The sequence below is a fragment of the Pseudophryne corroboree genome, chromosome 8 (assembly GCF_028390025.1).
Source record: "Pseudophryne corroboree isolate aPseCor3 chromosome 8, aPseCor3.hap2, whole genome shotgun sequence".
Classification (NCBI taxonomy): Eukaryota; Metazoa; Chordata; class Amphibia; order Anura; family Myobatrachidae; genus Pseudophryne; species Pseudophryne corroboree.
The window spans coordinates 81,811,980-81,826,524 of NC_086451.1; the positions used below are offsets into that span (position 1 = coordinate 81,811,980).

The 14,545-nt window shown below is 47.0% G+C and overlaps 1 protein-coding gene across 1 annotated transcript in view; it reads left to right on the forward strand.

The window, feature by feature from the left end:
- DDX31 (DEAD-box helicase 31) overlaps positions 1-14,545 on the forward strand; it is a 283,897-nt gene that overhangs the window by 86,760 nt on the left and 182,592 nt on the right. Inside the window, exon 5 of the mRNA XM_063936762.1 lies at positions 10,221-10,291. Within this exon, the coding sequence (XP_063792832.1) occupies positions 10,221-10,291 (71 nt within the window). The remainder of the gene's footprint in view (positions 1-10,220; positions 10,292-14,545) is intronic.

Here is a 14,545-nt window from a genome sequence, read left to right on the forward strand (position 1 = left end):
AAATTAGTAAATGATGATATATATATGAAGTTTTATAAGTGTTGTTCAAAAATGTTGCCGCCATCAGAGCCACGGGGTCGGGGGAGTCCCCGCAGGACATAGTGAGGGGCAAAGATTTAATGTAGTGGGAAAGTTGTGCATAGGAAAAAGCATACATCTTTGAGACGCCATAAGTCTCTTCCCAATAGGAAAAGGGGAGTAGCCGGCCTCCCGGGTCAAATACCTGGGAGGTGCTGCGTAATCCTCGCAGTTTAAGTCTATGGAAATGAGTGCTATGGAGGCCCGGAAGGAACATAGGGTTCCCCCAGAGCGGGATCCATTTAAAGTTCATAGGGTTCCTACCCATCCGTTTGCTAGAGGCCCACCAGGCATCATACGTGTCCTTAAAATATGGGTTAGAATATAGTCCAGAAGGCAATTTCAGTTTAGGGATAAGTAACAATGCTCCCGGGGCATAAGGTGCAAGTAGAGCACAGTTTAGCTCGTAGTCCGTATATAGATTCGTCTCCAACAGCCAGTCCAGCATATATCGGAAAAGCAAAGCACGTGAGTACTGGAGTAAATCTGGAAAACTCCATCCGCCGCTAGCCTTGGGCAATTGGAGTTTTTGTCTAGAAATTCTGGATTTTTTTGGATCTCCAAATAAATCTCTGGAAAATGGCATATAACTCCCCCACGTCAGTAAGCGAAAGGCGAAGTGGCAGCATCTGCATACAGTATGTAAATTTAGGCAGCAGTATAATCTTAATAACTTCTAATCTGCTCAATAGTGACAGGGGGAGGTTACCCCAATTTTCCAGAGACTTGCCAAAATGAGTAAGTAGTGGGGCATAATTCAGTTTGTAAAGGGCATAGAAGCATTTGGGAATTAAGATACCCAGGTACTTAATATGCGAAGGCATAATCTTAATGGAGTTTAATTCAGCAGAGGCCGGGAAGGTAGGGGGAGGGCCCTTAATCATTAACAGTTCTGATTTATCTACATTAATCTTGTACCCCGAGAAAGTGCTAAAATGATGAATCATAGTAAAAACCTGAGGGATCGAGTGGGTCGGGTCAGAAAGGAAAAGCAGCAAATCGTCCGCAAAGAGGGATAGGCGCAAGTCAACCCCACCAACCTTAATTCCGGCGTACAGAGGGGAATGTCGAAGGGTTAAAGCCAAGGGCTCCAATGCTAATACAAATAACAAAGGGGAGAGTGGGCAACCCTGACGGGTGCCTCTCAATATCGGGAAAGCCTCTGACAATATTCCATTGCAGATTATTTGGGACGATGTCCCAGAGTACAGGGTCGGTATGAGATCTATAAAGCGAGCTGGAAACCCAAAGCGGGCCAGCGTGTCATAGAGATGGTCCCAGTGCACCATATCGAAGGCCTTTTCCGCGTCAAGTGATAGTATGGCTCTCGGCACATCAGAGCTGGCGCACTGGGAAGCACTCACAACCGCCAGGACTCTCCTAATATTTATCACTGGGTTCCTGCCCTTCACAAAGCCTGTCTGGTCAGTGTGGATGACAGCAGGAAGTATCAGTTTAAGTCGTTCAGCAAGAATTTTTGTCAGTAGTTTGTAATCGGTATTGAGGAGAGAAATTGGCCTGTAGGAGCTCGGGTCGGAGGGATTGCGGCCGGGTTTCGGGATTAGTCTCAGAACCGCGGAATTAAAGTAGGGAGGCATCGATCCAGAGGCCATAATTGCATTAAATACCGAGGTAAGAACCGGCGTTATACTGGGGCTGAGTAATCTATAATAGTCTGGGGTGAGACCGTCTGGACCCGGGGTTTACCGGACTTTAGACCCGAAATTGCCTTCTGAACTTCTACTTCAGTGATAGGTGACAGGAGAGAAGTACCCTGGGCTGCAGAAATCTGCGGGATAGGAAGGTTCTCCCAGAATGAGGAAGAGTCGGCCGCAGGAGCGGGGGGGGGGGGGGGGGGGGCTGGGTTGGAGTATAAATCTGTGTAGAAAGATTGGAGGATGGAGGCTGCCTGCTCATTTGTGGAGGACAGAGAGCCATCCGCCAATTTTAGCAGTTGAATAATGGAAGAGGGACGCTGGCCTTTTAAAAGGTTCGAAAAGCGTTTTACTAGATTTGTTTCCATATTTAAAGAATCTATATTCTTTCCGGAAAGTGTAATTAGCCTCAAGTTTAGAAAGCAGGGCCTCAAAAGGAGTCTTGGCCTTAGCATATTCTGCTCTATTATGGGGAGACGGTGTCTGCTTAAAGTTGGTAAATGTACATGTGAGGGAATGTTGTGCCACCATATAATCTTCCAGTAAGGCCTTCTTGGCCGTTAGAGTGTGAGCAATAATGTTGCCTCTAATCGTAGCCTTGGAAGCCTGCCAAAATAAGAGGGGGCTAGAAACATAGGTTTCACAATTATGAAAAGCAAAGTCATCCCAACTGTCACGAACCCTCTGACGTAGGGGAGTGGATGAAGCGAGAGTGGGGGGACACCTCCATAAAAAAATTTTCTGAGAAGGCATTAATTGTAGCTCCACCCATATGGCCGCGTGGTCCGACACAGAGATGGACTCAATTTCAGAATGAATAACCTTGGGCAGCAAAAACTCAGACAATAACACATAATCAATGCGGGATAGGGTTCCCCGTGCCACTGACAAGCACGTAAAAACGCTGTCAGTCGGTTGCATAACCCTCCAAATGTCCAACAGCTGTAACTTCCTAGCCACGGCGGGTACTCCAAATTTCGGCGGATTATTCCCATGTTCAGATGGGAATTGTTTGTCTAAATGTTTAGAGGAAATCAAATTCCAGTCTCCACACACAAGAAGCGGGGTATCCGCCATCGGTGTAAGCTTGATAAGAATAGTTTGCAGAAAGCGTTTGCTGTAGACATTTGGAGTGTAAACATTACACAGTGTATACAATTGACTATTATAAGATATCTGGGATATGACCCATCTACCCCCATCATCGGCAAGAGTAAACTTAACCTCTACTGGGACAGATTATTTAACAATGATTACAACCCCCCTGGTTTTCTTTGAGAAGGATGCGGAGGCTATGACTTTCCAGCCCAGGGCATTCAGTCTGTGGGTGTCCTGGGATAAGAGGTGGGACTCCTGCAGGAATACCAGGTCTACATGAAGCTTTTGCAAATATATGAGTACTTTTTTTCCTTTTCTGTGGGGAGTTTAATCCTCCCACATTCCAACTACAGATCTTAAGAGAAGACATAAGCCCAGAAGGAAAGGAACAGAAAGAATAGGAGACCAGCAATAACAGTCACCCCTTTATAGGGGACGAAAATACCTAGCCGAGGGACCGCCGTCCTGGGAGAAAGAAGGGGGGGGGGGGGGGACAGAGAAAGAGAAAGGACAGTGACTGAAAGAAGAACAAAAACAGCATAAAACGCATATTGACATTCCGGCTGAGTAGCCCTAACATAGTCGCTAAACAGAGTGCACACAACAAAGTTTCCAGGAGGGCCCCCCAAAAACACTAACAATACAATCCCACCGCTGGCCCGCCCACCGCGGCGCCCTTTTTGAAAAAGCGTGTGCATAGCATCCCATCACAGTAAGGAGCCCGTTACGTAAACAAAGAACAGCCAAACCACCTACAAAAACTCTAAAAACCACAGCAGGGCCGCTGACAGCAGTATAGCAACAGCAGCGGTATCCCAAACCAGGGACCAGGATCCACAGAATAGGAACATACGAAACGGTCCTCATGAACAGCATAGGCAATATAACGGTTGGTAGCAACATAACTTAGCGACAACATCGACAACTGTATCGGATCAAAAGAAGATGTAACCAATTGATATCCGGAAACACACGTATTGGAGACGGCCAGTCTCGGAAATATTAAGAACACATTAGTCCTGTGAGTGAGAGTCATCATCTGGTGAGTGCAGAAACGCTTCTGCGTCCTGCACAGAGAGGAAGTCTTTAAACGAGCCATCTCTATATATACGCAGTCTTGCCGGATAAAGCAGCGCAAACTTTTGGTGTTTCCGGATAAGCTTCGAGCAAAGGGGGGAAAATTCTTTCCTGGCCTTTGTCAGCTCAGCCGAATAGTCCTGGAATATTAAAAGAGAGTGCCCTTCCCAAGAAATAGGGCGCTGCTTGCGGGAGGCTTGCCAAAGAATTTCCTTGTGCAGGTAATTTAAAACCCCGAAGATCACAGCCCGGGGTCTGCTGCCCTCTTGTGACCGGAACGGGCCAAGACGGTGGGCTCTCTCTATAACAATGTCAGCACATTCATTGCTAACTTGCAGTAAACTTGGCAGGGTGTCACGAACAAAAATAAGCAATTCGGAGCCTTTCACAGTTTCTGGCAGCCCGATGATACGTAGATTCTGTCATCTGGCCCTGTTTTCCAGTTCATCTGTCTTATTGTGTAAGTGGTAGCAGGCTTTAGTGTTGAGACTCACAGCCTTTTTCAAATTAGCAATATCTGCAAAACATTCCCCCATTCTGTGTTCTGTAGTGGAGAGTCTCTGAGAGAACTGTGCCAATTGCCTGTTTATATCAGTGGTCTGTACTTTTAGGTGCTGCCTCATCGTTTCTTTTATTGCCTGCACCATAGCAGTATAAGTAATAGGAGAGTCTGAGTCAGCATGTGAATTCAGTACAGGCAGAGGGGGGCTTCTATATCCCCCGGTATATCATATAGCAGGAAGGGAGAAGAGGGTGCCACATCAGGGGTAGACATGGGAGAGCTTGGGGAGCCTGGGAGCGGGGGAGCCGCTAACTCAATGCGCGGAGTACCTGCTGCGGCGTCCGCTGCCATTTTAGTTTCCTTGCGGCGCCACTCCCTCTCCTTCTCTTTCTGGGTCTTAGAGCGTGGCATGAGCGGCGTGAAGTAGCGCTCCATTCGCTGCAGGGCGGTCACGGGGACCCAGCGGGTCGATCGCGGGAGGCTTTGTGGCCGTGAAAGGGCACAAATAGGCAGGGGCTCCGGGAGCTCAGCTCATCAGCAGCCTTCCATGCGGCGCCCGGAACCGGAAGTCCATGTGGCTCTTATTAATAAGAGATTGGATAAATCTGACGATCAGAACCAGGCATGGAAGAAGTCTGTGGAGGATGTGTTATCACAGGTTCAAATCCCCCTCGGGGTCACATAAATGTTCGTTCGCTCAGTTGGCGGACACAGATACCGACACGGACACTGACTCCAGTGTCGACTATAGTGAGGCCAGATTAGACCCAAAATTGGCTAAGAACATTCAGTACATGATGTGGCAATAAAAGACGTGTTACATATCACTGAGGACCCTGCGGTTCCTGATACTAGGGTCTGTATGTATAAGGGAAAGAAACCTGAGGTAACGTTTCCGCCCTCTCATGAACTGAATAAAAAAATTTTTTAAATGTGGGAAAATCCTGATAAAAAGTTTCAGATTCCCAAAAGGATTCAGGTGACGTTTCCGTTCCCCCTCTGGGGATAGAGATAATTGGGAGTCATCCCCCATTGTGGACAAGGCCCTGTCAAGGTTGTCAAAAAAGGTAGTGTTACCGTCTCCGGACACGGCAGCCCTTAAGGAGCCTGCAGATCGTAGACAGGAAAATACGTTAAAATCCATTTACGTCACCACAGGTACTCTGCTCAGACCAACCATTGCATCTGCATGGGTGAGTAGTGCTATCGAAAAGTGGGCAGATAACTTGTCATCTGATATAGATACCCTAGATAGGGATAGTATCCTTTTAACACTGGGTTATATCAGGGATGCCGCAGCATACCTAAAGGAAGCGGCGAGAGATATTGGCATTTTGGGATCAAAAGCAATGCTATGGCTATTTCAGCTAGGAGGGCATTGTGGATTAATCAATGGAATGCTGATGCTGACTCAAAGAAAGCTATGGAGTCTCTCCCATATAAAGGTAGCGTCTTGTTTGGTGACTGTCTCGCTGATTTGGTATCTTTGGCTACCGCTGGTAAGTCGTCATTTTTGCCTTATGTTCCTCCACAGCAAAAGAAAACCCACCATTTTCAGATGTAGTCCTTTCGGCCAAATAAATACAAAAAGGGTCGAAGTTATTCCTTCCTTGCTAATAGAGGAAGAGGTAAAGGTAAAAGATCTCCTGCTGTGGCAGGGTCCCGGGAGCAGAAATCCTCCCCGGCTTCCTCCAAATCCACCGCATGACGCTGGGGCTCCTCTGCGGGAGTCCGCATCGGTGGGGGCACGTCTCCAACTCTTCAGTCAGTTCTGGGTTTGTTTGGGCCTCGACCCATGGGTGTTAGAAATAGTGTCCCAAGGGTACAAACTAGAGTTTCAAGACTTTCCCCCTCGACTATTTTTCAAATCGGCCTTACCAGCTTCTCCGGAGGACAGGGAGGTAGTATGCGATGCAATACAAAAGCTGTGTCAAAATCAAGTGATTATCAAGGTGCCCCCGTCACAACAGGGAGAAGGCTTTTATTCGAGCCTGTTCGTGGTCCCGAAGCCGGATGGCTCGGTCAGACCAATTCTGTACCTAAAATCCCTCAATTTCTATCTAAAAAGGTTCAAATTCAAGATGGAGTCTCTCCTCCGAGCAGTGATCTCCAGTCTGGAGGAAGGGGATTTTATGGTGTCGGTCGACATAAAGGATGCCTACTTACACATCCCCATATATCCTCCGCATCAGGCTTACCTGAGGTTTGCCTTTCAGGATTGTCATTACCAATTTCAGACGTTGCCGTTTGGTCTGTCCACTGCTCCGAGGGTTTTCACCAAAATAATGGCGGAAATGATGGTTCTCCTGCGCAAGCAAGGAGTCACAATTATCCCGTACTTGGACGATCTTCTGATAAAGGTCGAGATCCAGGGACCGATTACTGCAGAGCATTACGATTTCCCTGTCAGTTCTGCAACAACATGGTTGGCTCCTAAACTTGCCAAAGTCACAGTTGAGTCAGACAAAACGACTGTCGTTTTTGGGAATGATTATGGACACGGAATTACAGAGAGTTTTCCTTCCAGAAGAGAAGGCTCTGGAAATTCAGTCTGGTCAAACAAATTCTGAAACCAGCGAGAGTGTCAATCCATCAATGCACTCGGTTGCTGGGGAAGATGGTTGCGGCCTACGAGGCCATTCCATTTGACAGGTTCCATGCCGGAGTGTTTCAGTGGGATCTGTTGGACAAGTGGTCCGTATCCCATCTGCACATGCACCGGAAAATAATCCTGTCCTCCAAGACCAGAATCTCGCTCCTGCGGTGGCTGCACAGCTCTCACCTCCTAGAGGGACGCAGGTTCGGGATCCAGGATTGGATCCTAGTGACCACGGATGCGAGTCTCCGAGGCTGGGGAGCGGTCACACAAGGGGAAACTTTCCAGGGAAGATGGTCAAGCCAGGAAGTTTCTCTACACATAAACGTGTTGGAGTTAAGGGCCATTTGCAACGGCCTTCTTCAAGCGGAACGTCTTCTTCGCAACCTGCCGGTCCTGATACAGTCGGACAATATAACGGCAGTAGCACACATAAACCGCCAGGGCGGTACAAAGAGCAGAGCGGCAATGGCAGAGGCCACAAAAGTTCTCCACTGGGCGGAAAGACATACAAGCGCTCTGTCGGCGATATTCATTCCAGGAGTGGACAACTGGGAAGCAGACTTCCTCAGCAGACACGATCTCCATCCGGGAGAGTGGGGTCTTCATCAAGAGGTCTTCGCAGAAGTGACAAGTCTTTGGTGAATTCCTCAAATAGACATGATGGCGTCTCGCCTCAACAAGAAACTTCAGAGATATTGTTCCAGGTCAAGAGACCCTCAAACAATAGCAGTGGACGCCCTAGTGACACCATGGGTGTTTCAGTCGGTGTACGTGTTCCCTCCGCTTCCGCTCATTCCAAAGGCACTGAAGATCAGAAGAAGGACAAAGGTTCAGGCGATACTCATTGTTCCGGACTGGCCAAGAAGGGCTTAGTATCCAGATCTTCAGGAATTACTCATAGGAGATCCTTGGTCTCTTCCTCTACGAGAGGATCTGTTGCAGCAGGGGCCGTGCGTGTATCAAGACTTACCGCAGCTACGTTTGATGGCTTGGCGGTTGAACGCCGGATCCTTGGCGGTTGAACGCCGGATCCTAGCCCGAAAGGGTATTCCTAGTGAAATCATTCCCACACTTCTTCGGGCTAGAAAAGAAGTAACGGCAAAACATTATCACCGTATTTGGAGAAAATGTGTCTTGGTGTGAATCCAAGAGGGTTCCTACGGAAGAATTTCAGCTAGGCCGGTTTCTCCATTTTCTGCAAACCGGTGTGGATGCGGGCTTAAAGTTGGGCTCAATTAAAGTACAAATTTCGGCCTTATCAATTTTCTTTCAAAAAGAATTAGCTTCCCTTTCGGAAGTTCAGACTTTCGTGAAAGGCGTGCTGCACATCCAACCTCCATTTGTGTCCCCGGTGGCGCCATGGGATCTTAACGTGGTGTTGCAGTTCCTTCAATCACATTGGTTTGAACCTTTACAGAAGATAGAGTTCAAATTTCTCACTTGGAAAGTGGTCATGCTGTTGGCCTTGTCATCCGCAAGGCGGGTGTCTGAGTTAGCTGTCTTGTCTCACAAGAGCCCATATTTAATCTTCCATGAAGATAGAGCAGAGTTAAGGACTCGTCAACAGTTTCTTCCGAAGGTGGTTTCATCGTTCCACATGAACCAACCTATTGTGGTGCCTGTGGCTACTGCCGCCTTCGCTGAGTCAAAATCCCTCGATGTGGTTAGGGCTTTGAAGATTTATGTCGCCAGGACGGCTCAACTTAGGAAAACAGACGCTCTGTTTGTCCTGTATGCTCCCAACAAGATTGGGAATCCTGCTTCTAAGCAGACTATTGCGCATTGGATCTGTACTACAATTCAGAATGCTCATTCTACGGCTTGTTTGCCGTTGCCAAAATCAGTGAAGGCCCATTCTACCAGAAAGGTGGGCTCATCCTGGGCGGCTGCCCGGGGGGTCTTGGCGTTGCAACTTTGCCGAGCAGCTACTTGGTCAGGTGCAAACATGTTTGCAAAATTTTACAAATTTGACACCCTGGCTGATGTGGACCTCCGGTTTGGTCAATCGGTGCTGCAGAGTCATCCGCACTCTCCCGCCCGTTCTGGAGCTTTGGTATAACCCCATGGTTCTTGAAGTGTCCCCAGCATCCTCTAGGACGTATGAGAAAATAGGATTTTAATACCTACCGGTAAATCCTTTTCTCTTAGTCCGTAGAGGATGCTGGGCGCCCGTCCCAGTGCGGACTCTATCTGCAGTAATTACTTATTAGTTATTGGTTATGTTACAAACGAGTTGTGTTTCTGTTATGGTCAGCTTGTTGCTGACATTGTTCATGCCGTTGACTGGATTTCTGTTGAATGCCATGTTGTACGGCGTGTTTGTGGTGTGAGCTGGTATGTATCTCACCTTTGTGGTGTGAGCTGGTATGTATCTCTCCTTTAGTTTAACAATAAATCCTTTTCCTCTGAATGTCCGTCTCCCTGGGCACAGTTCCTATAACTGGAGTCTGGAGCAGGGGCATAGAGGGAGGAGCCAGTTCACACCCATTCAAAGTCTTAAAGTGCCCATGTCTCCTGCGGATCCCGTCTATACCCCATGATTCTTGAAGTGTCCCCAGCATCCTCTACGGACTAAGAGAAAGGGATTTACCGGTAGGTATTAAAATCCTATTTTCCATGTATACATTGGTTTTTGACTACAGCTTTTTGTGAGATATTACAGTTATGTGCAGGACTCCTCTATCTTTCTGGGACAGACTACACTGTCTCACTATGTGCCTATCAGATAAGACTCTGAGCCCTATCAAACTGCGTATGAATTTCCAGTACAACACTAGGGCACGCTTAGTCGCTTCCCTATTGTCGCACATGCGCAGTACAGCGTTGCGGCATGTACACCAAAACATGGTTCCACTGCGTCCACAATTCACACTGCATCCACCTCTGAATCAGCCTGATTTTCCATAGCCGATTGTGACCGGCACCATTTTTAAGTGATCGTTATATGAAACGAACCAATGCGTTTTGTCGCATAAGACTTACTCAAGTTCTGTAAGATGAATGTGTTAGTTACATTGGTCCTAGGAGGCTTTCATGCTGGGTGTAATGTTAATATCTATGAGGATAACTAAAGTACTACTCTCCAGAAAAGATTGTGCCCTGGGTAGGTATGAGGAGTTTAATCTTATGATCTATATATAATTTTACACACACTCTTGTATTTATTTATATGTAATTTTTTTTTTTAATTGTATTTCTTATGCTATAACAGTGTGCAGAAAATGACAATACCAGCTCTGATGTCAGGAAGAGACGCCATGGTCCGATCACAGACTGGATCTGGTAAGTAAATTCTCTTAAATTTATGGAAATCTGGTGTTTTAATTTTAATAGTGAAATCCATTTTTTTTTTTTTGAGACTGTAAAATATCCATAATTATAATATCTCCATAAGGGCCTTTACCGATACTTAAATACAATGGTTCCCACACTTGTAGGGGTGCCCTGGGTTGGTGGTCCAATTCAAAGTATTTATGGTCCATGTCATAGGCAAAACCAGTGCTGGCAACTGCCAATCATAAACTATGTGGAAAAACAGAAGCGCAGCCCTGTCCCCCACCACATAACTGACCCTAAGGATGACATATACCGTATATACTCGTGTATAAGTCGACCCGAATATAAGCCGAGGCACCTTATTTTACCACAAAAACCTGGGAAAACTTATTGACTCGAGTATAAGCTTAGGGTGGGAAATGCAGCTCTACCCGTACACAGACCTCATAGTGCCAGATGTGCCCCACAGTGCCAGATGTGCCAGATATGCCCCACAGTGCCAGATATGCCCCACAGTGCCAGATATGCCCCACAGTGCCAGATGTGCCCCACAGTGCCAGATGTGCCCCACGGTGCCAGATGTGCCCCACAGTGCCAGATGTGCCCCCACAGTACCAGATGTGCCCCACAGTACCAGATGTGCCAGATATGCCCCACAGTGCCAGGTGTGCCAGATATGCCCCACAATGCTAGATACTTACCCTCCGTCGCTCCTGCGCTGTCTTCTGAAGGAGGGACACGGAGAGAGCAGCGCGCGGCTCTCCTGTGTCCCTCCTCCATCTCCGGCGGCAGCGGCGCGTGTTAAAGGAAATGCCGGTTCGTGCACTTCCTATAACACACACACACACGCCGCTGCCGCCGGAGATGCAGGAGGGACACATGAGAGCCGCGCGCTGCGCTCTCCGTGTCCCTCCTAACGCTGACTCGAGTATAAGCAGAGGTGGTTTTTTCAGCACAAAAAAAAGTGCTGAAAAAGTCGGCTTATACTCGAGTATATACGGTAATCTACTAAGTGTCATCACGTTTGCAGAATTTCTCTATAAGAAGCTTTTGGCCTAGGAGTGCCATGAAAAAACACTGTTATTTTAGGGTGCTGTAATTCAAGAAAGTTTGGGAACCACTGCACAAATATTTAAAGCCAAATAGGCAGGGGAATATGGTGATGGTTGGAAGTGGGGAATAAACAGCTTGATATACTATAAAAAAAAAAAAAGTGAAGTAAGTAAAATGAATGTACTTAAGACTGCCAAAATAATGAATCAATGCTCTCCTTTATCTTTATGCCCATTTGATGAAACTCCTGAGTATTATTGTTCTATTAATTGTTTAGTTATCGCCCACTCACATTTTAATTGACTGCTTTTCTGCTGTAAAACAAATAGGGCGATATTCAATTAGCCCGGATTAATTTTTTGGGAGAAAAAAAAAGGGTTTTATCACTATTTTTGCCCGATGGTTAACTTCAGGGAATTCAGCTAAACCCTGTTTTGTTTTTTTCTGCTGATAAATTATCTGTTTTCGGACATTCACACATGGGATCCGAAAACATATGTGTTAACGCGTGCCACATACCCGAAAACAGGTAATTTATGGCGTATTTCTTTTCGGATCTGCTCATACCAGTAAAGATATACACGTTAAATACAGCCTGAGGACTGCACTTCAGGGCTAATTGGATAGCTGCAGTGGTTCAGTTAGCACGCGCTAATTGAAAGCCCACCTTAGTATAATATCAGCCAGTTAGCTCCTTTTGATTAGAGCCCTGATCAGGGAACAATGGAGAAGTGACAATACTGAATAGCGGAACCTACACCGTTTACAGTGCGACACAGAACACTTTTTGCTAGCGGCCTTCTTTGTTAAATGACACAAAGTATTTTACATTTGTAAATTGCAAAAATAAACCTACACTTACATACAATATGCTGGACTGGGGTTCTCCGTACAGTGAAGATAGGAATAAAGAATTACATACAGTATATAAAAACAAAAATTCACACCCACTGTCAGCGTCCGTAGACGCATCATCGGAACTTGTACCTGTGATACGACAGCTGCAGTTTCTCAGACGGAGTATGACCTCCTATGTGGTTGGTTGAGCATCTGTATACACACCCACTTTTACTGACACAACCCTGCAACACGCCCATAACACGGACCATTTCCATGTGCACGCACAGATGAAGAAAAATGCTCTGCTGCGTCCGACATCGGCAGTGCACGCAACAAGGCACGCTGGTAAAACCTTAAATATTCAGCTTGTGTAATATACTTATTAAGTTAATAAATTCTATGACCTGTTGCGATCTAGGAGATCTGGCCTACCTATAATAATTGTAGTATGAAGATGAACATGTGTCACAGTATATATGTTCTCATGTATTTGTGCAGCATTGGGAGTGGCGGGATACTTTGTAATATGCTGTTAGATGGAGCGTAGTGTAATAATACCCCCACCACCACCACACCCCCAACCACATCACACTGACCTCCCTCCCTGCCCACCTCCTGCAGTTTCCCCTCCTAGCTCAGGCACCCGCACCATTACCACTCTCTCATCATCCCTGCCCTCAAAGTTAATCTCACCTCATCGCTACAGCAACCCTGATAATCTCATTCACATCTCTCCCACAAACTTATACCCCCTATCCTGTGCCCTCTGGAATGCCAGATCTGTTTGTAACAAACTGGTCCCCACTCATGACCTTTTCATTTCCAACTCCCTACACATATACTATCCATTACTGAAACTTGGATTACGCCCTCTGACCTTACTTCTCCTGCTGCTCTATCTGCTGGGGGCCTCACATTCACACACACACACCCTGACCTGGGGGTCGCCATGGGGGTGGGGTTGGGGTCCTTTTACCTTCTAGTTACTCCTACCAAGTCATACTACCAGAACCATCCCTTACATTCTCTACATGTGAGGTCCATACTATACGCCTCTTCCAACCAGTACATCTTAGAGTAGCTGTCATTTACCGCCCCCCTGGCGCTGCTTCCAAATTCATCGACAACTTTGCTTCCTGGCTTCCTCACTTCCTCTCTTCTGACATTCCCTCCATTATCCTAGGTGATTTCAACATCCCTATTGACATCCCCACACAATCCCCTGCCTCTAAACTCCTTAACCTCACCTCTTCACTTGGTCTCTCCCAGTGGACCTCCTCACCCTCCCATGTGAATGGGAGCTCACTGGATCTGGTCTTCACTCACCGCTGTGATATTTCTGATTTTTCCAACTCCCCATTTCCCCTCTCTGACCACCACTTGCTCTCCTTTAACCTATCCCTCTCGACTTCCCCATCTCTACCTCCTAAGGCTACCATCACTAAGCGTAACATTGAAGCTATTGACACCACATTCCTTTCCTCCTTGTTTGACTCACTTCTCTCTCCTATTCTCTCTCTCTCATGCCCTGAACAAGCCACTTCCACATACAATGCATCCCTTACTTCTGCTCTTGACTCTGTTGCTCCACCAACCACTATTCACCCTCGCAAATTAACACCTCAACCCTGGCACACCAAATGCACCAGATATCTGCAAAAATGCTCACGTACTGCTGAGCGACACTGGAGGAAATCACGCTCTAAGGCAGACTTGCTCCATTTCAAACTTATGCTCTCATCCTTCAGTGCTGCCCTTTCTCTTGCTTAAACAGTCATACTTCAAGAACCTCATCTCCTCCCAGTCTTCCAACCCCCGGCGCCTCTTTACTACTCTCAATTCACTCCTCTCCCCACCTCCACCTCGTCTCCCTTCCTCACACTCTGCTCTTGACTTTGCCACTTACTTCACATCCAAAATTGACTCCATACATCAGGACATCACATCACACCAGACCATCAGTAACCAGCCTTCTCCCATCCCTTACCAACCCTCCCCATCCCTCGCACCAACTCTGACATCTTTCTCCCATGCATCTGGAGAGGAAGTCATGGCCCTCATTCGTTCCTGTCCCCTCACCACCTCCCCACTCGACCCTATTCCCTCCCGCCTCCTCCGCTACCTCTCTCCTTCTGCTTGTTCCTATCTTTCCCACCTTCTCAATCTCTCCCTCTCATCAGGCACTGTCCCCTCTGCCTTCAAGCATGCACTCATCTCTCCTATTCTTAAAAAACCTACCCTTGATCCAAACACTCTCTCCAACTACCGACCCATCTCTCTCCTCCCTTTTGCTTCCAAACTCCTTGAGCGTATTGTCTACAACTGCCTTACTTCCTTTCTTTCCTCACACTCACTGCTTGACCCATT